We start from the raw sequence: 27,188 nt of genomic DNA on the forward strand, positions 1-27,188 counted from the left end.
CTTTTGGGATAATGGATTTACATAAATGAAGGAAAAAAAAGCTTACGTCATAACTGAGCAGTGTTAAATGGTTTGTCTCAACATTCTTAACTGCCACTTTTGCTGGACAGCTTGGTCTGTTTAAAATACGTTTTACTGGTGGAATTAGTGGGTGAAAAAAAAGAGGGGGGGGCTTTGGACATAAACTAATGCAGCCACCACATCTAAGGCCCCATACACACGGGAGGATTTATCCGCGGATACGGTCCAGCAGACCGTTTCCACGGATAAATCCTCTCGAGGATTTCCGCGGATTTCTATGCGATGGCGTGTACACACCATCGCATTGAAATCCGCGCCGAAATCCTCTGGCGATGACATGACGTGCGCGACGCTGTCATATAAGGAATTCCACGCATGCGTCGAATCATTACGACGCATGCGGGGGATCCCTTCGGACGGATGGATCTGGTGAGTCTATACAGACCAGCGGATCCATCCGTTGGGATGGATTCCAGCAGATGGATTTGTTTGGCATGTCAGCGAATATTCGATCTGCTGGAATCCATCCCGGGGAGAAATATCCGCGGAAACGGATCCGCTGGAGTGTACACACCATAGGATCTATCCGCTGAAACCCATTTGCTGGGATTTTTCAGCGGATGGATTCTATCGTGTGTACGGGGCCTTAGAATTGGAAAGCTGCAGCATATTCTGTTTTTGGTTTTGGATTCAATACCACTTTTAAGATTTGCTAATGTGAGCTAGAAGCTGATCGGTTTATATGCACAGCTGCTCCAGCCTTTGTAAATTCCTCTTGCTGTCCTCCATTCTTTTCTAACCAAAGCATCTGGAATACAGTTTGGAAAGTAAGTAACTACTATCATTTTTTTTTTTTTTTTTTTGAGGTGGGTGGTTGCAAGAAAAACCTACGTTGCATTATTTTCATATGTGGTCTGCTTTAAAGTGGTTGTAAACCCCAAAAACATTTAGGGGGAAGAAAAAAAACTGGAAGACAAAGGCATAATGAGCTAGTATGACTAGCATACTAGCTCATTATGAATTACCTTAGATCGAAGACGTCCTCGTCTCCCCCTCCGGCCGCAGACATCTCCCCCGGAGTTTACTTACGGGGGTATCACTGCTTAGGCGCTGTGATTGGCCGGAGCGACAAAGACGTCGCTGCACGCGGGAGCCATCAAAGCCAGGATTTCCCATTGTGAAAACTGGCATTCTCAGTGCACCTGCGCCATTGTCTAGTGGAAATTCATTGATAAGTACTTAAGCAGCCAGTGCTATTTGACTTTGGTCTATTTGCCTGTGGTGCCTGTAGATTGTTGGCATTAAAATAAGAGGATTCTCTGCCATGTTTTAGAATGAAGCCGAATTGGCATATACTTATCTTGGCTTTATGCAAATTGGCTTAAAACGAACTATTTAAAAAAAAAAAAAGTGGCCTCTGTGGCCCCCCTAAAGTGGGACTTCACTAAATGGACAGAAAAGTATGTAATAAATGCTACTTGAATCATCTGCCCTTACTCAAGATTGCCACCGCCAGATATGTGGGTTACTTTTCAAGTGATTTCTTAACAAAATAAAGCATAGAGACATGGCTGGATGAGGGGGTTTGCTATCGATATTAAAGCGGTAGTAAACTCGCTGCCGTTTTTCGTGAAAAGCAAAAGCCATAATGAGCTAGTATGCACCGCATGCTAGCGCATTATGAAATACTTACCTTGGAACAAGGTGAAAGGAACTCATCTCCCTCGGCGTGGAATAGTCCACGCCGAGGGAGATGTCATCTTGCCTCGGCGTGTCTTCCGGGTATCGCCGCTCCAGCGCTGTGATTGGCTGGAGCGGTGATGGCTTCTACTGAATTGGTTGAAATGCAAGCTGCCTTTTGGAGGCTTTAACAGGACCTTTCCCCTTAAGTCAGACCATTTGATTAAGGATGAGCTCAGGCCTGATCGCAACCTGCATGTGCAGAGCATGCCAGAAAGTCGGCACTCCACTATTCACAGACAGTGAGACATTTTCCTGATCCGCAGCTGCAGAGATCGGTAAATGTCTCACTGCCTGTGATTAGCGCTGTGCAGTGCCGACTTCCTGGTGGGCGCTGCACTTTCAGATTCCAAACACGCCTTGAGCGCATCCTTACATGCGATTACAAAGCAGAGAATTTTTTTCTGGCTTATAAAAGTATTTGCAGACATCTTTTGGTATCTGCTCTAAGCAGGGCTTTAAACATTTAAAGTGGCAGACAAAATCACTTAAACAAAAAAAAGTGTAGATTTGAGAAGCAAGATGATTCGAAGTATGCAGTTCTATCTTGATAATGGAAAATAAAATTAAGCTTCATAATATGTGCTAGCATTATCTGGTTTCAAACTGAAAGTAGTAGTAGTTTGTCTAGCCGATTAATTTTATCTATTTTGTGTGGAAATGTCTTGAGTCAGAAGGTATTATGCTTTAATATACCATGTTTCTTGCAAGCATGGATTCAACTTCAGTACATAAAATGTTCAACCTCTTTATTTAAACAGAACTTTTTGTATATGGCTAGTATAATTAAACACTTCTGAAAGTGGCTGCATTGTGCATAGTAAAAAAAAAAATCTGATCTGAGGTATTACAAATGTATTATATGGAGGTAATGTTTGTTTTCTTGTCCAAGTTATGATTTTTATTTTTTATGATCACATTCTATAGAAATTTCTGAAGGTTAACATACTGTGCTATACTGTAACATAACTTTGTACCAGTATTTTTAAATGTTTTAAGTATTGTTCAATTGAATTGACCTTTTGGTTCTCTTGTCAGATTTTTAAAGACAAAGTTCACCTTTTGGGGACAAAATATCGAAGGTACATCTTACACAACCTTACAGCTTTCTGCCTGTACCTCTCTATGGACTGTCTGTTAAAAGGCTTTTGAATGAGATACAAAGGTGCAGATTAGTGCGATCACAGTTCATCAAGAACTTGTAGTTTCTTCATTCACAGAATGCTTTGAATGATGATGCTGCTGTGTGAGCGAAGCCCTGCACAGCTGCACCAGTGTTCAAATGTGATGACAGCATGTAACTTGCTTCAAAAGGTGAACTTGGCTTTTTAACTGTAAAACACTGTGTACATTATAACCAAACGTTTTCTATTACAGCAGTAGTGTGGTCTTTTGCTTAACAGTTGTTGTACTGGATTTTTAAAGCCCTCTTTCATATTCAAAAGTCTTAATTCCTAAAACGTAGGTTAAAATCGAAGTTTAGGTACAATTTAGCAGTTGATGTTCTGTCTTAAGAGACAATGCATGTTGCATTTTACCTTTGCTAAAGCTTTTACCTTTTGCATTTAACAAGGGCGCTGCCTTCCAGTCTAAGGCTTGTTTACTGTTACCCCAACTACTAGGGCCATTCTTACTGGACAAGGAAAATTCTATTTGTTGGTGGGTTAACTTGGAGGTGTCGAAAGTCATGCCTAATCACTTAAAAAGTGAACCTAAGCCTTTATCCTGGATACCTGTGCTTTGGGAACTTATTGCCTTCCACATAAAACTTTAGTAAATTGATGTCCAGATAACTTCTTGGTAAATCTATTTCATATTAAGCATCACAGCCACTTTAACAAGAAAACTGCATCCGTTGACTTTCTGGTCTATTTATTCATTAAAAAAAAAGGCATTAATGACCACCTCAATACTACTTTAGCATAGGTAGATTTTAAAGATTATATTAATTGCGGAGAAGACTGACTTGAGTGCAAAAGCCAAGATAAGAGGAAGGTAATTGTAATGGTAGGCAATTTATGTTTTCAGGTATTCACGATGAGGTTTTCTTTACTGGGCCCAAAAGTTCCATGATCGATGCTATATCTGTGCTAATGGTGTTTCATTAGTGACTGCAAGTTGTGTATCTGATATATAACTTGAAAGCCATTTCTATTTTTTTATTACTGCAATAAGTGTCATGATCTCCAATCCAGCTAGTATTTGTTGGAGATTCCTGCAGTGACCAAACAACCCCACCATATCCGAGCCAGTAGGTCCTTTTTTAAAGAATGACAGCAGACCACCTGATGTCAGTTTATAATGGCTAATCTAGAGTGTGGTATTGCTGATCAGTAAATTATAGTGCTTTGTAGATTAATTAGATTTACATAAAAAAAAAAAACCTTGACGCAATCCTTTAGGCTTGCATTACTTTGCATCTTACATGCTCCCTTTATCTTCAGAGCACCCAGGTACCTAAAATCTGGATCTTGTATCATGCAAATACTGCCTATCACTCCTTCCTGTTGACTAGTAAGGATGTCCATCACATTAGACATGCCAAATATCAGCCATGAAAGTAGTGGGGTGATATTTGTATAATAGAAGATTGAAGATAACCAAGTGCTCTAAGATAAACCGAAGATGCAAGCAGGCACTCGGAGATGTTTGCAGTATGGACCTGGGACCACTTTACAAGGTAAGGTGAGCCTACAGGCTTACTTTTAACATATTTACCCCCATTTTTTTGATAATTTTTAGATTCCATTCACATCAAGCTGGGCTATGAAGGCATTCAAATCTTGATTCCTGCTTTTGGTAATGCAGCTGTTTTACAGCTTTAATTTGATAGTGGATTCATATACAGAAAAAACATCTAATGCAGCCAATAATTATGCAATTTCTTTTTTCCCCCTTTCACCACGGGTGGAAGGAAATAAAATGACTTTATTTCTCCATCAGCAAGTTGGTGTTGATGGGGGCATCCTTCCTGCAATGCTATTGGGTTCTGCCAGCGGGGAGCCTTGCATGCTGGCAGTGATCGCATGCAAAAAACCCTACTGGCAAAAAATTGTGTTTGGCACAACCTGCCTGCCCATAGATGGATTCGAATCTGTCGGCCCTTTTTTTCCCCTTGTATGTTGAGTTTACACCAGTGCTCCAATCGTAAGTGCACGTTTACACGACCTAAGCATGTTCATTCTATGTCTCCCTCAGTTGCACAGCAGTGGCTAAGCTCAGCCCTGGCAACAGAAGAGACACACTGCATACTTGTAAGTTTAAAATGAGCCAGAGCACTCGTTCCCCTGCTAAGTCTGAGGGAGATGTGCTCAGTGTCCACTGCATTCTGCTATCTAGGTGGGTGCTTGCCTACTTGTTTTTCAAACAGGCTTTGGAGAAATCACACTCGGTTCCACAGGTATGACATTGAAAAGCAGCCGCTTCTTCAAAACCCTAGCAGTGATTTTTTATTTTTTTTGTAGTGGGGATGCGGGAATGCATGGGCAAATTTATGGTAAAGGTGAACTATTTCTTTGAACTAGATCTGAGAGGTGACCTTACACCCTCCCCATTCCACTCAGTCCTGCTGTACCAGATTGCTGCGATCCCCCGCTGTCTAACACCTAAAAGCAGTTTTACTGGTTCAGGGGTTTCACACCCCCACAGCTTAATCTTGTCTGTATTGCTTAGCCAGTACGGATTACATGGATTCGAATTGGTCAGCACTGCCACATGAAAGCCACTGACCAATTTGAAGCTGTCTAGCCCGTACAGTCAGCACTACGAGGAGAGAAAGATGCTGGGATCGCAGCAATCTGATACAGTGGGATGGAGAGGTGGTCCAGTGTAAGGTCACCTTACAGACAGGTGAACTTGTACTTTAAAGAATTAGTTCACCTTGACAGTAACATTGCCCATGCATTCCTGCATATCAGTGCATTTAAAACATAAAAAAATGCACTGCTAGGGTTTTGAATAAGAGGCTGCTCTTCAATGTCATACCTTTGGACTGGGAGTGACTTCTCCCAAACCTGTCTGAAAGACAAGCACCCAACTAGATGGCTTGATGCAGTGGACATTGGGCACATGCCTCTCAGGTTTGCAGGAGAGCGAGTGCTTTGGCTCCTTTTAAAACTTACGAGTATGCAGTGTGTCTCTTCTCTGAACATGGTTTTGGTTTAAAATGGTTGTTGGAGTTTGTTTAGACCTGTAGTAGGGATGTCCTGTCCCTTATGTTTGTTATGGATATAGCCTGCTGCTCCTCCAGTTGGAGTATTATACGTTTTAGTGCCCGTTGCCCTTCATTTTTAATGGGAAATAGAGGCATGTGTTAGAACTTTTAACCTCCATACCAAAAATGTACAAACTTTTTTTTATTTTTTTTAAGGGGATATAATATATATATTTTATTTTTTGATGAAGATAATTCTAAATTTTATGTTTTTTAAAACTCTTGTTTCTGTTAATTTTTTTAACCTATGAACATTGCTCTATTTAATTTTATTTTATGCAAGTTATGGTACAAAGTTCAAATGTCGATGGTTTAATACAACACAGAGGGTATAGGCTCAGCAACATGTGCAATTTTTAGTTTACTGGGGGAACACAATTGGGTTGGATGCGGCCACCCATTATTAGCCCAGTTGTACATAATTTTTAGGTAGCGGGTCATTTTTTTTTCTTTTTTAATGGCTCTACTAATTGCAACCCATCCTCCGCTCTTGACAATGAAGTGTCAGCGAGGCAGTTGGTAGAAATAGGAGAAACCCTGTACAAGTCTTTGATTTGTCGGGGGGTTGTCCACTTTAAAACAACTCACAAGCCCATTTGTCCTATTTTTTATTTTTTTTATTTTAAGGCGTGCAAGCTAAAGGAAGATGGCAATTAAAATTGGCACTCCTTATCACTGTGGGCAGTTGTATTTTTTAGTATGAGCAGCTCAGCATGTTAAAAAAAAAAAATGCTACATTTTATCTATGGTACTTCAATTATGTTTACAGTGCAATCATATAAAAAGGCCCCCGAACAAAATAAATGTAGTTTGTAGTTTGGTTTGAGGATCTGTTAAACATTTACAATATTAAGTTCAACAACAGTTTCAGGAACTCACTGGACTGGTAGGTTAATGAGTTCTAAAGGGAAAATAAAGATTGTTGGTCTTCAGTGATCTTCAAACTTCAGTTTTCAGTCTGATTTTGTTGGACATGGTAGCTCCGTGAATGTAATTGGGTATTTTTAAATTTAAACTTAGATCTTTTTTTCTTTAGGCTAGTGGCAGTGACCCATTGCAATGTAATAATCAGTAATGTCCACTTAATTTTTTATTTATTTTTATGCATTTAAAGATTTTGGGCAGTTTACATAAAAAAAAAAAAAAATTCAAACTTTCGCTATTACCACTATAATAAATTGTTTTTATACCTTTTCGTATATAATTATCTACAATGTAAAATGGAAATTGGGGCTCTGGGCTCCATGCACACTAGCGTTAAACTAAAAAAAACACTGGATAAACGCTGGTAATGGCTTCTTGTAGTAGTGTTTTTAGCAGCAAAAGGAAAAGCAATAACTAAAAACGCTATTTAGAAGTGTTTCTGCTGGAAAAAACAAAAGGCTCCAAGAAACTCTAATGCTTCTAGACACTTAAGATCAAAAAACATTAATGGCCTAAAGTAGTGTGCATTGACACATAGGATAACACTATTTTAGCTTCTAGAAGCTTAAAAAAATAAATCTAGTCTGCATGGCACGCTCCGTGTTGAGCAATAATCGTCCCATTTCAACTCTACCGTTTCTGGCAAAAATTATGGAACGAGCCGCAGTGTGGCAAATTTAACCCCATCTCGAGTCCAATTCCATTTTGGATGATTTCCAATCTGGATTCCGACCAGGAAGAGGTCCTGAAACCGCCTTGACCAAAGTCCAGGACGATCTCCTCTGGGCCCTGGACAGAAATGAGGCTTCGGCCTTGGTAATGCTGGATCTGTCGGCAGCATTCGATACTATCGATCATTCTAGACTACTTGATCGTTTAGGGACTGTGGCAGGCATTGATGGTGCAGCATTGGCATGGATGACCTCCTTCCTGCTGGACAGGGTTCAGAGAGTAAGGCTGGGACTGCACTCCTCTTCTGATAGTCCCCTGTCCTGTGGCGTCCCTCAAGGATCGGCCTTATCGCCGCTCCTGTTTAACATTTACATGAGGCCTCTGCTGTATATCATCCGCCGCCACAACCTATCTTTTTATGTCTATGCTGACGACACCCAGTTCTACATTCCTCTGCCCAAGGATGGGGGGGGGCACAGATAACTCTGGCCACCTGCCTGGAGGAAATTCAAGCCTGGATGGGTGCCAATTATCTTATGCTCAATGGCTCCAAAACTGAGTGCATGGTTTTATGCAATCGGTCATGGGTGGGCGGTTTCCCTACTTGGCCAGACTCGTTTTCATCGGTCCCAGTACCAGTCACCCAGGTCAGGGATTTGGGTATCATCTTGGACGAGAGATTAACGCTGCGACCACAGGTAAACCAGGTGGTGAGTTCTTGACACTTCCACTTGAAACTCCTGAGGTCGACTTTTCGCTTCATTGAAGAATCGCACAAGATCTCTATGGTTAATGCCATTATCGGAAGTTGATTAGATTAGTGTATCACTTTGTACCTGGGTTTACCTTATTAAATTATTTTCAAGGCTTGACCATAATATAGTAAATATGTTTTGAAAATTCTTACATTTTCCTGGCTAACAGCCTATTCTCGCACACACTATTTCAAATTCTGATGCACAGCGATGTCAAACAAACTTCTAACTTATTAATACTGTTAACAACACAGTTGTTGGAAGACGGTGTGAGGTCAGGGAGTTGTCAGCCTTAGCCTAGGTTCACACTGTAGCGATTCCAGTGCCTTTTGCCACATCACTGTTCTCCCGCATGTAGTTCACACTGCCCTCTGCGAACCGCTGTGGCTGTCACTACAATGTTAATGACACCCCCCAGAATGATTCACAGATGGAACTGTAGATTCAGACAGGAATCGGATCGCATGGGTGAGAACACCCATGCGATCAGATTCCAGTGTGTGGTAAAAAAAAGTCCCTGCACAGTTTTTATGCAAATCCAATGCGAGTTCAGCCATACAACTGTGTGGCTGAACTTGCATTGCACAGACATTGCATGCGATTGGCAGTGCATGCGATGTCTGTGTTCGCTTTAGTGTGAACCCGGGCTTAAGCCCCACATGCCGGCAGAAATAAAAAATGCTGCTGCTAGGGTCATCTGGAGGTTTTTATACCTCTGAAATCTGCTTTGTTGTCCAATGTGCATATGCATTTTACAGGCATATTTTAGAGCAGCTTTCAGAGGCATAAAATATAAATTTATATTTTTGTCAGTAAAATGCGTATACACGTGTACGCATCTAAACACAATAGGCATGTGTGTATATACGCATTTTTTTCATACGCCCGTGTGCATGAGCCCTTAAAGTATTACTAAATACGGGGTCTAATATAAAGTATGCCAATGCAATTCTAATAATTTAAGACTGCACCTTCATAATCCCAGCTGGTTCTTTGTATTGTCCTACAACATGAGAATTTGACAAACGTATCTTGATTTCCTGTTTGTACAGGCAGTTGGACGCAATATATTTAATTGACAATTTAAAGTAGTTAATTGTGAAAATGGACAAGGCTGAAGGGCATATTCATGAAAATGCATTGTAAAAATACTGTTGCAGAGTCTGCTCATGTTGAATTGTGTGCTGACTTCCTGAGCTGTGTCCTCAGTTGTTCCAAAGACGTGATGGAATCTCCACAGTGTAAGGCCTCATGCACACTTGGGTGCTGGGCTTCGATGCATGACACTCCTGTCTTTAAGTGTGGGTGGAAGCCACAGGCACACCACCTAGCCCTGTTGCCGGGAGTCTGCAGAATGGAGAGGCAGCCTGCTCTAACAGGCAGTTTGCATTCGAAAATCCATCCTTGGCTGCGAACTGCCCTAAATGTTAGTACCATATAAAGCATGACTGGTCGATTTTCTGATCATTATTATTGTGCTTTCGAAAGCGGAGTCTGACTGCTCGGACTACAAAAACTGTAGATGCAAGCTAGAAACGCTGCCCAAAGGTTGGATGGACGGTGCATCTTTCTACCAAAGGGAGGTTTTGGGTGAATATTAATGATTTGACTTATAAGGCTACAGGTACTAAATTTGGAGGTTGCGGTTTACCAATTGTAAAGTTTATTTTCCAGCTACTGCAACTTAAAAGAAAAAAAAAGTCGCAAACTGTAAGTTTCAAAAAAGAGGGTAATGTGTCTTCAGAATTTTTTTTTTTTTTTTTTAACAGTGGTAGAAGATGAACAAGTGAGAGAGTCATTTACATTATATCCAAGTAAAGACGTATCCTACGAGAAAATACATTTATCAGGTTTATAAACATTTGTGGGAAAAGATCTGTGGGTGTGCTTAATTACAATAACAGTAGTGGACATTACACCAGTTTTTGGTATATATGCATGGTGTCATATAACGTGTGGTGTATTCTTTCTCATAATTTGATGTTTGCTATACGGTTAAGAACCTGAGGCCATGGTACGTTGGATGAATGCCATTTGAAAGCTATGGCCCAATGGAAAGAGCTAAAGAGAATGTGGATTAGTCTAGAACTGGCTATTGGTATGTCTTGTATGGGGGAGAATAGAAGGCACATTTGTTGTGTTAGTGGGATCTTTCTGCCTGAAATTCGATCAATCATAAGACTTGTATTGTGCCAAATGTTTTTTAGGTGGGAACAGTCCCAAAATATATGCAATCGTGTACCATGTGTAGGGCAGCCCCTGAAACAGAGTGGATACGTTGATGGGTAAAATGAGTTAAGTTTGGCAGGGGTGAGATACCACCTGTAAAGCAGTTTAGTGGCAGATTCTCTGATGGTGGTGGTAGTTTTGGTACATTTGTGTAGGTTTAAAAATATGGTATCCCATTGCTCAGGGGAGACTGAAACGTTTACGTCTGATTGCCATTGTAGCACGGGGTGTGTTTTTTCAGGCATATTGAACTCGTTTAGGTTTTTTATACATTTTTTTTAAATTAATCCTTTATCCCGAGGTGAGGAAAGACCAATCTGTTCGTATTGTGAGAAGGGGATACTTGGAGTGAGTAGTATTTTTGGTAGAAGTGCTTTCTTTTTATAATTTTCATGTTCTGTAGGTGCAAGGTCATATTTTGTTTGTAGTTCAGTGAAAGAGTAAAATGTATTGTTATGGGAGATTATGCCCTTAATTAAAGTTTTAAATGTGGTTTACATGCTAAAAACAGATTTTACTTGACTGCTTTCAGATCTTCCCTGGATTAAGGCTGTATTTGGAACAAGTACAACACATGGAGTGCTGGATGTAATTTTGCGTTTTTAAAAGAATTACAGGAGGAAGGTGAAAAATCATGTATTTAACACCATAAAAATGAACTCTGAGGTTGCATTCACACCTGAGCGTTTTCAGCTCATAAAACGCCCAAAAAAAGCGCCCAACAAGCAAAATCCCATTTATTTTAATGGCACCTGTTCACATCTGAGCATTTTGTCATCTGAAGCAAAACACCTGAAAAACGCATTAAGCTCAAAAAAGAACATGAGCTTCTTTGAGGCAGATCACAAGCGTTTATCTGCTTTTTGCATTGGTGACCTTTTGACCTGTACAAAAACACTTTGAAACGTTCCGGTGTAAAGCCTAAAGCTTGCAGCATAATTTCTAAAACGGCTGTATGGAAATATACCAAGGTAATTTATTTCTATAATATTGAGGATTTTTAGGAGTGTCAATTAGGATTTGACACTGAGCCCCAGTTCACACTTGTACTTTTTCCAATGCAATTTCATAGTGCGAATTTGCATGACAAGTAAAATTAGAATGATTTCCTATTGAGGGCATTCAGATGCAGGCACTTTGCATTGAGTTTCAGAAAAAGGGACTGGTGCGATTTTTAAAATGGCGCTTTGTAGATTAGAATGAGAAGTCATTGAAACTATTGAGAAAGCAATGCGTTTTTTGCTTTTAATTGCCATTTGTACTGACCTTCCGGGGGAGCCAGGAGGTGCTATGTGGCAGAGCCTACCGGTAGCCTTTGTGGTCCAGCCGCTACATCGGCTTTCTTCTGGCAGTGCTTACTCCAGTCCATCTAGTCAATGAAGACCTTTGTGGATCAGCGGAGCTTTTTCTGGTGGTCGGCTTTGAGTTTTGGATCAGGCTGCAGTGTCCTTTCATCGGCTTCCCTCTGGTGGTGCATTCCACGATCCATCCCTCAACCTGGCTCCCGGCTAACTGGTGGCTTTACACATCACTCTGCCAGCTACTAACAGGCTCCTCTCTAATATCCTAGTGTGAACACCTGCTCTTTCTCGTGATTCCCCCTCTGCACATGAGAGCGAAATCCAAAAACACTGCTGTAAAATCAGATCAAAAACGCACTGGTATTCGTACACAACCACATGTCGCAGAAGGTGATTTACCATGGTTTTCCTCCTTTCTTGAAAACCGATCACAAACTGTGAAACTGGGATCTTTCACGTCGGAAAAGCGCATGGTGCCATGTGGAGTCCCCCAAGGATCCCCCCTGTCACCGGTGCTGTTCAACATCTATCTTCGCCCTCTCTTTGATATTATCAGTAGCCAAGAACTACTCTATCACTCTTATGCAGACGATACGCAACTGTATTTTTGCATCTGCAACAAAAAGGATCATCATCTCAGTTTAGAGAAATGTCTCTCTTCGATAGAAAACTGGATGATTAAGAGTTATCTTAAACTCAACAGTTTCCAAAACAGAACTTCTTATGTTTCACGCCAGCCGAAAGAGCCAACTGGCAACAATCTGGACACCGCCGCCCATTCTGGGCCAAATCATCACCCCTAGCTCCAAAGTCAAAAGTCTAGGAGTCATTTTCGAGGCCTTCATGACAATGGACGCACAAATAGGGTCAGTAGTCAGCGGATCGCACCATTTGTTGTGCCTACTACGCAGACTTATTCCATTTATCCCCAAAGAAGACGTAGCAGTCGTGGTGGGAACAATCGTAAATTCCAGACTGGACTATGCAAATGCCCTTTTACCTCGGACTCCCAAAGTACCAAATCTCTCGTCTGCAAGTCGTACAGAATACGGCCGCCAGACTGGTGACTGGGAAAAAAACATGGGAAAAAAACATGGGAATCAATCTCACCTTCGCTGAGAACCCTTCACTGGTTGCCAGTAAAAGACAGAATTGCATTTAAAGCACTCTGCCTGACACATAAGTGCATCCATGGGAAGGCTCCGCAATATCTTTGCGACAAGATAGAACCTCACAATTGCAATCGCGTTCTGCGATCCACCGACCAAAATCTGGTCAAGGTACCAAAAAACCAAATACAAGTCCAAAGGAGAAAGAAGGTTTGCTTTTCAAGGTCCCAGACTATGGAACGCTTTACCAACCAGCATTCGGTTGGAGGAAAACCACCTGACTTTCAGAAGACAGATTAAAACTCTGCTCTTTTGATGTCATTGAGACACGAACAACTAGCGCCCAGAGGCGATTCAGTTCGCATGTGCCGCGCTATATAAGTTTTTCATTCATTCATTCATTCATTCATGTGAATTGCACTACAAAACGGTGTGATTTTTACATCGAATATATGTGAACCTAGGCCTAAACTTTTTTTAATGGGCTTGACACCACTACTTTTATTTTATTGATCAAGTTAAATTGTGAATAACCTCCTATTTGAGCCCTTGTGGTCTATTTAATATGCCATTGAAAACATTGTTTTTGCCAGAAATCTTTTTGCCTTATATCTGTGTTTTCTGCCAATGCTGTTATCCGTTGAATTGGTTTTGGCTATCTCTGAGGACTACAGAACCCCTCTGCTCTCTTATGGAGAGGAAGAGGTGATGCTATAGGGTGACAACACTGACCTATCAATATGTCTGACCAATTGTAAAGTGTGGGGGGGGGGGGGGTTCTGGAGTTCACAGGTACTTATGGGGCAGCAAAGCTCACATGCAAGTTCTGAAAGTTTCTGCTTCTAAATTAAAATGTCACACTAGAGTTTGATGGCAACAAGTTCACTTTAAAGGTGATGAGGTTCCCTACTAGTGCACAAATATGCTCATTAACCACTTCACGCCAATTCACATACCTGTACGTCATTTGGTTGTATCACCCTGGTACCGGTTTTTAGAGCTAGCGGTCGGCTGTCTCATAAACGATGTGGCTAATGAACCGCTTAGCCGTTATAATGAGTGGGAGGGGAAATGCTCTGCCCGGGTCTGCCGTCCCACTGGGAGATTGGAGCGACCATCCGCCATGTCCGCCAGCTGTATGGAGTCCCGGACAAAGCTGGAAACGGCTTTGATCCCGTCTCTGATGTAAAAACAAGGAAGCAACGTCACTTTCAGTTTACTTGGCTGCCAATGGCGCCAATTTAAAAAAAAAAACACGATATTCCTGAACGCGTATTTTGGAATTGCGATCCCTCCATAATGAGTACCTGTCACTGCCTATTACTGTCACAAGGAATGTTTACATTCCTTATGACGGCAATAAAAGTGATCAGTTTTTTTTTTCTCGCTCTCTTTAAAGGGACAGTGTTAAATTAAAAAAAAATGTTTTTTAAAGCGCCCCATCCCCGCGAGCTTACTCCCCCAAGGAAACGCATACTTGCGTGTCACCCGCAAATGTAAACAGCGTTCAAATCACACGTGAGGTATCGCTGCGATTGTCGGAGTGAGGGCAATAATTCTAGCACACGATTTCCTCCTGTAACTCTAAACGGGTAACAGGTAGGCATTTTTTAAACTTTGCCTGTGGAGATAAGTACTGTAGTTTGTCGCTATTCCACGAGTGCGTGCAATTTTAAAGTGTAACCTGTTGGGTATCCATTTACTCGGCGTAACATTTTTCACAATATGCAAAAATAATTGAACCAACTTTACGATTTTCTTATGTATTTTTAAAGTTTTTTTTTTTGCGTTTGAAAGACCGATGCGCAAATACCATGTGACATAAAATATTGCAACGACCACCGTGTTATTCTCTAGGGCAGGGATCTTTAAACTATGGCCATCCAGCTGTTGCAGAAAACACATCCCATGAGGCATTGTAAAACTCTAACATTCACACATATGACTAGGCATGATGGGAATTGTTCATGAACTGGAGGGCCATAGTTTGAAGACCCCTCTTCTAGGGTCTTTTGCTAAAAAAATATATATGTTTATGGGTTCCAAGTAATTTTCTAGCAAAAAATACTGATTTTTAACTTGTAAGCAACACGTGTCAAAAATAGGCTTTGTCTAGCTTTGCAATTGCTCATTTTACATTGAGACTCTATGGGAATGAAAATGTATATGCATGTCCAAACGTGTTATGATTTGTGACCACCATTGTTCAGACAATTCATGTAATTAAACCGAAATAAGAGGCATCAGGTTTCCATTATTTCTAAATGTTGAGCAGTTTAAAGGAAACTTGTATTGATGAAATATATGGGTTGCTAGCGTTGACCCCTTTGTGAAAATGCTTGTTTGGCTGTAGTGATCTGATAAGAATGCTGCTCTGATGTTTGCGGTCTTTCAGGTCCTTGATTTAAAGTATTGCTGATTGTTGGGTAACATTTTCATGACATCAGTATTGACAGCCTGTATATTTCTTTGTAATTTTTTTTCTCTACAGTTAGGTGTTTTTTTTCTTCTCCGAGTGCTCAGGACTATGTTTTGGAGCTGCAGTGTTTGGTTCTTAAACACTATAGCCCCAGAAGGCTTTACCCCCTTAATGACCGAGCCATTTTTTTTGTGATACGGCAGTGCGTTATTTTAAATGACAATTGCACTGGCATACAATGCTATACCCAAATAAAATTGATGGTATTTGATCACCTGCGGTTTTGCTTTTTTGCTCTATAAACAAAAAAAGACCAACAATTTTGAAAAAACACAATTTTTTATTTTAGCTTTAACACATCCAAAAAAAAATGAATTTATTCATCAATTTCGACCAATACGTATTCTGCTACATATTTTTGATTTAAAAAAAATCCCAATAAGCGCATATTGATTGGCTTGCACAAAAGGTATACAAAATAGGGGATAGATTATTTATGGCTTTTTTTTATTTTTAGTAATGGCTGTGATCAGCGTTTTTTAGCGTGATTGCGACAAATAGATCTGACACTTTTTTGGGACCAGTTACATTATTGTAGTGATTAGAGCTAAAAATAGCCACCGTTTACTTTATAAATGACACCGATAGGGAAGGAGTTAACACTAGGGGGCAATCAAGGCCTTAAGTGTGTCCTAGGGAGGTGTTTCTAAATGTGGGGGGGAGTGGACTGACTGAGTAGAGACATCGCTGTTCCTGATCACTGGGAACAATCTCTCTACTCCCCTGTCAGAACAGGGATCTGCTTTGTTTACACTTGCAGATCCCCATTCTGGGTCTGTGGAACGAGGGTGACACGCCGCAGGTGCCTGCTATGGCTATTAAACGAAGCGCCGTACAGGTACGGAGATTTATCTGTGGTGGCTGGTCAGCAATTAGTCTGGTACATTCCAAACGGGGGTAAAATAATAAAGTGAAATGCACACAAACACAAATGCCTTGTGTGTGCTTTTCCTCCAATCGGCTGTCTCCCAGTGTAAGCCCCAAGACTCCACATCTATTGCTAAATGAGGAAGTAAACTCTAACCCGATGTAAGAACTCTTTGATCCCTTTTCACACTGAGTCGGATTTCAGGCATTTTAAGGCGCTAAAAGTAGCACCTGAAAACTGCCTCTCATGCCTCCCCAGTGTGAAAGTCCAAGTGCTTTCACACTGAGGCGGTGCGCTTGTAGGACAGGTGAAGGAGTCATGCAAGAGCTTCAGAAGTGGCGCTTTTAACCCCTTTGGCCGCCAGCGGGGGTTAAAAGCTCCCCGCTAGCAGCTAAAAAGGGCCGCTAAAACGGCGGTAAATTGCAGCTAAAACTAGCAACGCTTTACCACTAATGGTCCCACCGCCCCAGTGTGAAAGGGGACTAAAGAATGTAGCAAGTTGAATACTGCAGCTATTCATGTGAAACTTATGTAGGGAGATTTGTTTCATCACTGGGTATAGGAGAGGATTTACAACACCTTTTTAATAATGCAGGGCTTTTCAGTTAAGAAATTACTACATTGAATTATGGTCCATTTCCATTGTGTAGACTGAATTGCAAGTTTGGCAGATAGTGTAATATGCCCTAAAGGCAAAACTTTTTTTTTTTTTTTTTTTTTTATAGACGGGCCATTAATTTAAGCAATGTTTCTTTCCTTTCACCACAGGTGGGAAGGAAAGAAGGTCTCAAATTCTCCATCCACTCAGTTTCCTCCCGCAGGGCTATTGTGTTCTGGTGGGGAGCCTTGGCTGCCAGTGACTAGTGTTGCCAGCTATATAGCCCACCGCACTAATGGGGGGGGGGGGGGACAGGCTAGTTGTACACTAGTTGATCGATAAATTGACTTGTGTACAACCAGGGTGCCCATACATGGATCAGAACTTGGTCAGTTAAACCAGTTTGATCCATGTATGGCCAGCTTTTGTTTTGAATGGGGTGGAGAGGTATTGGAACACTTACCAAGTTTTATTGCTGTCTCTACCCCCTTTAGGGAGATTGATCCTCTCTATTTGTCCTGTTTACTGTTATCGTTGAAGGTGAAAGTAGAATACAAAATTTTGGGTTGACATCAGAACAGTAATAGAGGGTACATTTTCCAATGGGACACTAGTTCTGGTGACATGCCTCCAAAGTAAGGAAATCCTGGGATTTTCTCACTTCCTGTTTTGGTTGTGGAACAGGAAGTGAAATCTCCATGATGGCACACGTATGGAAAAATAACTGACTTGGGTTATAGCCTTTCCCTTTATCCAAAAATTAAAAATAACAAGGTTTACCTTTTTTATTTTTTAACCTTTTTTTTTTTTTTTTTTTTTTGTGACACTTTTTAAGTATTTTTCCATATGTTTCCTCGTAGTGTAAAGGTTGAAAGACTCCTCCAGGATATTAACTGAAAAGGACACTGGTTTAAGTGTTTGGATCACCTGGAGGCAAGTGTAATTTTCTGACTTATGGATCTTTGGAAGCGGTGTACAGCGCATTAAAAGTACCCTTAGCTTAATTATTCTGGTCTTTGTGCTTTCTATCTTTGGAAATGTCTTACTGAATTAGTCATTAATCTATGGGGCCACAATTTACTTTGACCATTTCATTCAGAATAATAGGGTAAGTAAATTTATGGCACATATGGCACAGCTTAAGTGTTGATGTAATGGTACTGTTGTACTCTCTGCGCAGATATTGGGGATCATAATTTTAGAAAGGCTAGCACGGAGGTAGGTCTACACTTTTCAGTTCTCTTCTGCAAGTCTTTCTCGTTCTTTCCTGAAGAAATTTTTATAAAATATAAATGTATATCTTTTTTAAATGGTTTAGACCAGCTAAAATTACATTAAACTGGCTGCAGCTGTTTTGCTCTTGTAAGTTAAGTGACATTATTCCTTGATCATCTAAATCACGTTAAAGACATTCTTCTAGTAATGTGATATCGGTGTTTTTTCGACTTTGTTGCATTGGCATTTATCACTCTACAAAAGCTACTAATTTTATTCCAACAAATGTTTTCTTCTAGATAATGCAATCCTACATTTACAATTGAACTATCACCTTGTACAAGGATATTCATTCTTTGAGTAACAAAACATTTTCTTCTGAATAGTTGTTTGAAATTTGCTTGTTTAACTTGGTTCTCGAAATCAACGACCTGTGTAAGGTAACGTCTCCATGTTTTGACAAACTCTTTCCTTTACAGCCAAACGGGCAAAAAGTTAATGGCGAAGTGTCGAATGCTTATCCAGGAGAATCAGGAGCTGGGGAGACAGTTGTCCCAGGGTCGCATTGCTCAGCTTGAGGCAGAATTGGCTTTACAGAAAAAGTATAGCGAGGAACTTAAAAGCAGCCAGGATGGTAAGGGTTATATTCAATACATAAAATGTGTTGTGTGTTTATTTTTATTTTATACCTACAATTTTTGTTCTACAACTTCTGTTTGAAGCTGACATTAAGGCTAGGTTCACACTGTTGCGGTCCAATTTTTGATCCAGCTTTCAGTGCGATTATGTAGTGCAACTTGGATGCAATGTTGATGCAACTTGGATAAGGTTTCTATATTCTTTGGGGCCAAATCGTGCAGGAATCGCACCAAAGTAGTACAGGAACCTTTTACAAAATAGCACTGTGCAGAGTTGCATTGATGTGAACAGGCGCCGTTCAAAACCGTTATTTCCTTTATGCAATTCTATGTGACTTAAAGCGGTGGTTCACCCTAATTTTACACTTTCTGTCAATGCAACTGCTAGGCATTGACAGTAAACAAATCATTTTTTTTTAATTGCTCCTTACCCCCTCTTCAGCAGCCGTTCCTGGGCTGTCAATCAGAATCCCCTGCTGGAAATGGGCGTGTAAGTCCATTCTCCCCCGTCCTGTCAATCCATCTCCTGACACGCTCTAATCGCGCAGGGAGTGAGCTTGTTACGCCGGCCGTTGTTATGGCAACCGTGTAGTGTTGACGGCGACGCTCGCCGTCAACACTGCACATGCGCGGGATCGAGCGGTGAATGCTGGGAGGCCAGCATTTACCGTATCCCGGAAGAAGACCCTGTCGGCTTCAAAGTGCCCACAGTTAAGATGGAATCGTCCATCGTCTGAAAAATATAAAATATCCTTTCCACGATTACACGGGCTAAAGGAGTGGGACACCCGGGCAGTGCATTAGTACAGGTAAGCCCTGACGATTGATGCAAAAAAAAAAGAAAAGGATATCCTGCGGAACCCCCGCTTTAAGCTGCATCTGATATTGCACTAGCATGAATGTAGCCTTTAAGAGCTTCCCTAAAAATGGAACTCGAAACATTTGACATTCTGGTGTATTTCTTGTTCAATATGTTTGCTGGAAGTTTTCAGGTATAAAGCATATACAAAAAAAACAACCATAACCAAACATGGTATACAGCACACTGCAGCCCAAGGTCTGGATGCGACCCTTTGCTTGCATTTATCTGGCCCTTGAGGCACTATTCCTCCCAATGACACCATTGGCATAATTTCTGCCACTGATACTAATGATGGGGCACTATTCCTCCCACTAATATAAATGATAAGGCAGGATTCCTCCCACTAATATCAATGATGGGGCACTATTGCTCCCACTGACAAACTGGGGAACTATTTCTTCAGTTGACACCAATGAGGGGGCACTATTCCTCTCACTAATAACAACAATGGCGTATTAATCCTCCACCTACTGACCACTAACCCTAAGGTTCTGTTCTAGTCCTTTTCATTAAAGATTTTGACATAAAGGTATAAGATAGATATATTACCAATAGTAATCCAAAGTCAGAAAAATGTACAATTAAGTGAAATCTCTATTGGACAAAGCATATGCGTAAGGGAACATAAAATAAAACAAACACAAGCCATAGAGGAGAGTGTCCAGATACTGTTAATTTTAAAAGTGAGAGGGGTGTACCAACAGTCTGATTAGACGTAAGGAATCATATTCTCAATATCCTTAGTCTCATTCATCTAACAAAAGTACATTGCCTTCAGCCTGGGAGCAGACTGCAATGTGTTACACCAAATATGGAAGACAACCCTCAAGATGCTACGCAAAAGCATGTTGCCTGTACCTAATGCTATTATAGCAAGAGATGTGTTCTCTGAGTACACTCGTCACATGTGCAATGACTGGTCTAAACCCCTAGAACAAACCTGTTTCCTGAGTTGTAAAAAGGAAGAAGTGTAGTTACCAATCAAGAAGAGAGGCCAGAGGGCCCAGAAAAGGGTATTGATCCAACCTTTACCGACCAATAAACAATCTAAGCGGGTAGTGTCCCGTGATCATCAGCCAGATATTTGATCCACGGCTCCCATACCTTTTCAAACACCTTAATTTTTCTGTTTTTTTGTATTGCAGATAAATGCTCATTTATCATGATCCAGGAAAGTTTGTGTTTGAGCTGATCAAACTGTATGACTGCTGGCAATGATGATTTTAGCAGACACAAATTATATAATTGAGTTTTCTCTGATATTTCAAAGCCTCCTACACCACACTGACCAGTAAAGCATTTGATCAGATATACCTTGCATGAGGGAAAAAATTTAGTTATATACTTTGTTTAAAAAATGCCTCCCTTTAGGGCACTGCCACCAAATGTAGAACACTGTTTCCTCCTGACCACAACCTCTAAAGCATATCGGAGAAGATTCCAGGACATAGGTTGCCAGCCTATCCGTTACCATGTTTCATTGTAAGAGCGCCTTATAGTTTGCCTCAAATTGTTTGATCTTGTCAGTCGACACCCTCTACAATTTCTCACGCACCATAATCCACAATACTTTGTTTGCTATGGCTAAAGACACACGCTTCCAAGCACCAGCGATTGTACAATTCTGGTGTATTTAACCACTTCAGCTCCGGAAGGTTTTATCCACTTCCTGACCAGGCCATTTTTTTTTATGATACAGCGATGCCTTACTTTAACTGTCGATTACATGGTCGTTTCAACGCTGTACCCAAATAAAATTGATGTCCCCCCTCACAAATATAGCTCTCTTTTGGTGGTATTTGATCACCTCTGTGTTTGTGCTATTAAAAAAAAACATTATATATATATATATATATATATATATATATATATATATATATATATATATATATATATATATATATATTGTAAGGGGTTAGCTCGGTAGCGGGGGTGTGTGACCTGAATGGGTTCACTACACACTGAATTAATTATACAGAGAGGCAGCCGTGGGTGGTTAAAAAAACAAGGGTTATGGTTTATTCTTCCATATTGCTGGAAACAAGTGCAAGCATCCAAACTGCATAAACAAAAAAAAACCTAAAATAAACCCTGGCCACTTGGGCCGTATACCTTCACAACACAGGAACCTACCTATGGAGTCTGGCACAGCCTACTGCTGGGCACACACTGCTGGTCTTCCAGCAGAAAACAATAGTCTTTTTGATTTTCTTATCACACAGCAAAAATATCAACCACCACTTCACCTTCAGAAGTCTTCCTCAGCTCACTGCTCTCCTTAACTCAACAAGCCTCAGGATGCAGTATTGAGCAGTAATCCTCTGGACAACTTATAGAGGCCTTAATTTCCTCATTCTGAACAGCTGCAGCTATCCAACGTCCTTAAACCTTTCTGGCTACCTCTGCAGCCGACACCTGATAGTAATTGGTGAATTTTCTAAACAAGGCAGAAATGTATCTCCCATCTGTGACAACACCCCCAGACTTACCTGACTTCCTGGCGAGAGAGAGAGAGAATCAAATTTCTTCATTGATTTTGGTCAATATGTATTCTGCCACATTTTTGGTAAAAATCCCAAAAAGTGTATTTGTTTTTGCGAAAAAGTTATAGCATTTAAAAGCTATGGGATAGATTTTAGATTTTTTTTTTTTTTTTTTTTTTTTTTTCCCCCCGGGTCTGCGACATTGCAGTGGACAAATTGGACACTAAATGACACTTTTTGGGGACCGTGGACACCAATACAGTGATCGGTGCTTAAAAAATGCATGACACTGGCAGGGAAGGGGTTAACACCAGGGGCAATCAAGAGTTAAGTGTGTACCTGGGAGGTGCTTTCTGATTGTGTGGAGGATGGACAGACTGGAGGAAAAGTGATTGTGTTTCAGCTTAGCTCTTTGCTCCCTGACAGATCAGTGGTTTGCCTTGTTTACGGTACAATGTAATTAAATATCTGTGCCATATTTACCTTTTCGGTTGCATAAAGTGGTTCTAAAGGCAAGACATTTACCTCAAAAGGCAAAAAGGCCCAGTGGTTGTTTCGCCCGCTTTTTTTTCCCTGTATACTTACCTGAGTACTATCTTGATCCAGCGATGTCCCCGTCTGCAGTGGCGTTGGTCTCTTCCTCTCCTCACAGGACACAGAAACAGCAGCACGAGCCATTGACTGCGGTCAATCAAATCCTGTGAGGAGGGAGTGGGGGGCGAATTGGAGCCAAGTTGTGTGTGTCTATAGAGGCGCTTAGCTCAGGAGCGAGCCCGGTGTGCCTCCATAGCAAACACTAGAGGGGGCGCGCTGGCGGGTGATCCCAGAAGAGGAGGTTCAGGAAATACTATTGCACAGAGCAGGTAAGTATACAGTGAGGGAAAAAAGTGTTTGATCCCCTGTTGATTTTTTATGTTTGCCCACTGACAAAGGAATGATCAGTTTATAATCTTTATGGTAGGGTTATTTTAAGCGAGGACAGAATACCAACAAGAACATCCAGAAAAACTAATTTCACAAAAGTTAGAAATTGATTTGCATTTTAATGAGTGAAATAAGTGTTTTATCCCCTATCAATCAGTAAGATTTCTGACTCCCTGGTGTCTTCTATACAGGTAACAAGCTGAGATTAGGAGCAACTTCCTAAAAGAAGTGCTCCTAATCTCATCTTTTTACCTGTATAAAAGACACCTGTCCACAGAAGCAATCAAATTCCAATCTCTCCACCATGGCCAAGACCAAAAAGCTGTCCAAGAATGTCAGGGACAAGATTATTGACCTACACAAGGCTGGAATGGGCTACAAGACGATCACCAAGTAGCTTGGTGAGAGGGTGGCAACAGTTGGAGCAATATTTTGCAAATGGAAGACAAAAATAGCAGTCAATATCCCTCAGGCCCTGTACACAGGAGAGGATATCCGTTGGAAATGGTCCGCCGGACCGTTTCCAGCGGACATTTCTGCTCCCGATTTTGATCTGATGGCTGTACACACCATCAGTTTAATATCCCCGCGGAAAACATACGCGGTGACGTGGCCGCGGCGACGTGCGCGACCCTGGAAGGTAAATACTTCCACGCATGCGTCGAATCACTTCGACGCATGCGAGGGATGGGGATCGCTTGGACTTATCCGGTGAGTCTGTACAGATGACCGGATCAGTCCAACGGACAGGTTTCCAGCGGATAGATTTCTTAGCATGCTAAGAAATTTTTAACCGCTTGAAAACCGTCGGCTGGAGAAATGTCCGCCGAAAAATGTCAGCTAGGCCGTACACACGACCGGATTTGTCTGTTGGAACTGATCCGCGGATAAATCCCAACGGACAGATTTGGTCGTGTGTACGAGGCTCCATGCAAGATCTCGCCTCGTGGAGTTTCAATGATCATGAGAACGGCGAGGAATCGGCCCAGAACTACATGGCAGAATCTTGTAAATGATCTCAAGGCAGCTGGGACCATAGTCGCCAAAAAAAACTAATGGAAACACTACGCCATGAAGAACTGAAATCTTTGAGCACCTGTAAGGTCCCCCTGCTTAACAAAGCACATGTACAGGCCTGTCTGAAGTTTGATAATGAACAGCTGAATGATTCAGGGGATAACTGGATGAAAGTGTTGCGGCCAGATGAGACCAAAATTTGTCGCCTTTTGGAGGAGGAGGAATGCTGCCTATGACCCCAAGAACACATCCCCACTGTCAAAAATGGAGGTGGAAACATTATGCTTTGGGGGGGTTTCTGCCAAGGGGACAGGACAACTTCACTGCATCAAAGGGACGATGGGCGGGGCCCATGTACCATCAAATCTTGGGTGAGAATCGCCTTCCCTCAGCCAGGGCATTGAAAATGGGTCGTGGATGGGTATTCCAGCAAATTAACCCACAACACATGGCCAAGGCAACCAAGGAGCGGCTCAAGAAGCACATTAAGGTCCTGGAGTAGCGTAGCCAGTCTCCAGACCTTGATCCCATAGAAAATATGCGGAGGAAGCCGAAGGTTTGAGTTGCGACACATCAACCTCAAATCCTTTAATGACTTGAAGAGGAGTGGGACAAAATTCCTCCTGAGGTGTGCAAACCTGGTGGCCAACTACAAAAAACGTCTGACCTCTGTGATTGTCAACAAGGGTTTGCCACAAAGTATTAAGTCATGTTTTGCCAAGGGGATAAATACTTAAAATCGTCTTCCAGGACGGCACCCTGAGAGATGATTGGCTCCACCTGACAGGAAACACAATCAAAAAGAGGTTAAAAACCCTGCCCTCCCCGTGCTCCTCAGTTCTTGATTGTGTTTCCCCACAGCGAAACGATTTTTTATTTTCCTGACCTAAGGCCTGGGGCTGGTGGTCCCCCCCTGGGAGCTGGACCGCAGGCACTGGGTAGCCTCTGGGTCTAGGTGGTTTTATCCCTCCTAGGGGGTCCCTTTCTACTCGGGGGCCTCACTGGATGCTGGAAGAACCCCCCTGAGCGCTGGAGCCTCCTAGGATAGTGGCTATCCTGGAGGTCCAGGGGCTAGTTTCCTCTCTCTCTCCCCCCAGCCTTCCCCCCTACCTTGGAGGTTGTGGTCAGGCTTCTCCGGTGTTTTTTCCTGGCAACCTGGTCATTCTGAGGTGGTTCGCAAATTTCCTGTTTGAATTTTGGCGCCATTTCGGCGTCTATGCAGGAGCCGGCTGGCGCACGCCGATGACGTCACACGCGCGTGTCACTTCCTGATCCGGCCCAGGCAAGATGGCGACCGCCAGCAGCTCAGCACGCCAGGAACGACTCAGATCAGAGTCAGATCAGAGTCAGATCACTGGATACACACGAGCACACGCAGCAGCCAAGAGAGAGGCGCCCTCATCCTCCCCCAACATGGAGCGGGAGGACCGACCATCTATGGCCATGGCTGCAGAGGAGGCCACTGGGGGTGAGTCTACCTAACTGTGCAGGGGATTTGGTGGGCTGGGCCCCCTTTTTTTTTGTTCTCCTGTTATTGATGGGCCTTTTATGTGTATCCCTTCTAGGGGAGGAAATTGCTCAGGGGGGTGCTAGTCGCAAAGACACTAGCCATTTTAAAAAGTGTGGCTATTGCAATAGCAAGCTGCCCCCAGATCATTCTGAGCCTTTCTGTACTAAATGCATTCAGAAATTGACTGGGAAGGAGACCTCTCAGATTATGAAAGAATTTATTGAGGTCCAATCTCAGATGCTCTCTACGCTTAAGGAATTTCAAGCATCATGTAAAAGCAAAGAGCCTGAACCACCCACTGCAGGGCCCTCCTCTCAGGAAAGTTCCTCTTCCTCCCTTTTTTTATAGGGTCCGCCAGGAGTCCTTAGGGCCTCTGGTATCTGACTCCGAGGACTCTGAGTTCCCCTCTCAGGAGGAGGGTATGACAAAATCAGGAGGAGGTAGAAGATGAGGATGCCAGGACAGGCAGATATATTTTTTCAGCTGACGAGATGGAGGGCCTCCTTGGGGCAATTTATGCCTCCGAGGAGATTCTGCAGCCAGCAGAGCAGGTGTCCACACAGGATAGGTTATATCAGGGCTTAGTGAAGTCTCAGTCTAAACCCATTCCGGTACACCAGTCCCTTAAGGACATCATCCTCGGGGAGTGGGCTGAACCAGAGAAGAAGCTTCTAAGGTACAAAACTTGGAAGCGTCGGTGCCCCTTTAAAGAAGAGGAGCACAATAGGAGCTTGAAGAGGAGCTTCAAGGTTCCTAGGTTAGACGCTTCCCTCGCGCAGGTTTCCAAGCAGTCGGACCTCTCCTTTAAGGATACGGGCAACTTGAAAGATTCTATGGATAGGCGGGCTGAGACCTCCTTGTGTAGGGCTTGGGACGCTAATGCGGCAGCTTTGAGCCCTGCATTAGCTTCAGTTTGCGTTGCGAGGAATGCAGATTCATGGATCTCCAAGTTAATGGAACATGTTTCCCAGGAGCCCTCATCAACTCTGCTAGGAGAGCAGTATGGGTCAAGACTTGGAGTTGTGATCTTGCGTCCAAGAACCGCCTTTGTGGTCTTCCCTTCGAGGGCTCCCTCCTTTTCGGTACCGGACTAGAGCCTCAGAAAAGGGTATATGCTTTCCTACCAAGTCTAAACAGAACAGGAAAATAACTTTTCAGGCCTCCCAAAGTGGATTTGGGGGTAAAAACTGCCCTTCGGAGAGGAGACCCCAAAACAATAAACGTGGTGGAGTTGGGAAGGACAAACAGAAAGGGAGCATCCTTTTTTTCCAGCTCTAAGCCCAACGATAAAGATTCCAAATGACGGGAAAGTCGGGGGAAGACTCTCCCATTTCCTTTCCAGGTGGGAGAGTATTACTCACAGTCCCCATATTCTCCAGATTATAAGAGAGGGTTACAGGCTAGAGTTTCGCCACTTTCCCCCTCTGAAATTAATTTTGACTCATTTGCCCAGGGATCCCCTCAAGTCAGCAGGCCTTCTGCAGAACGTCGCAGAACTTGCAGAGCAGGTGGTCATAGTCCCAGTTCCTCTGGACCAAAGGGGTTTGGGGGTTTACTCCCATATCTTTGTGGTCCCAAAGCCGTCAGGGAAGTTTCGGCTGATAATCAATCTGAGACCCCTGAATGCCTC

At 42.3% G+C, this 27,188-nt stretch overlaps 1 protein-coding gene across 2 annotated transcripts in view; it reads left to right on the forward strand.

The window, feature by feature from the left end:
• LOC120937574 (WT1 associated protein) overlaps positions 1-27,188 on the forward strand; it is an 86,593-nt gene that overhangs the window by 53,762 nt on the left and 5,643 nt on the right. For both annotated transcript variants that reach the window (XM_040350912.1, XM_040350913.1), the window contains one exon: positions 18,604-18,758. In XM_040350912.1, the coding sequence (XP_040206846.1) occupies positions 18,604-18,758 (155 nt within the window). The remainder of the gene's footprint in view (positions 1-18,603; positions 18,759-27,188) is intronic.

This window comes from Rana temporaria, chromosome 4 (assembly GCF_905171775.1).
Source record: "Rana temporaria chromosome 4, aRanTem1.1, whole genome shotgun sequence".
Classification (NCBI taxonomy): Eukaryota; Metazoa; Chordata; class Amphibia; order Anura; family Ranidae; genus Rana; species Rana temporaria.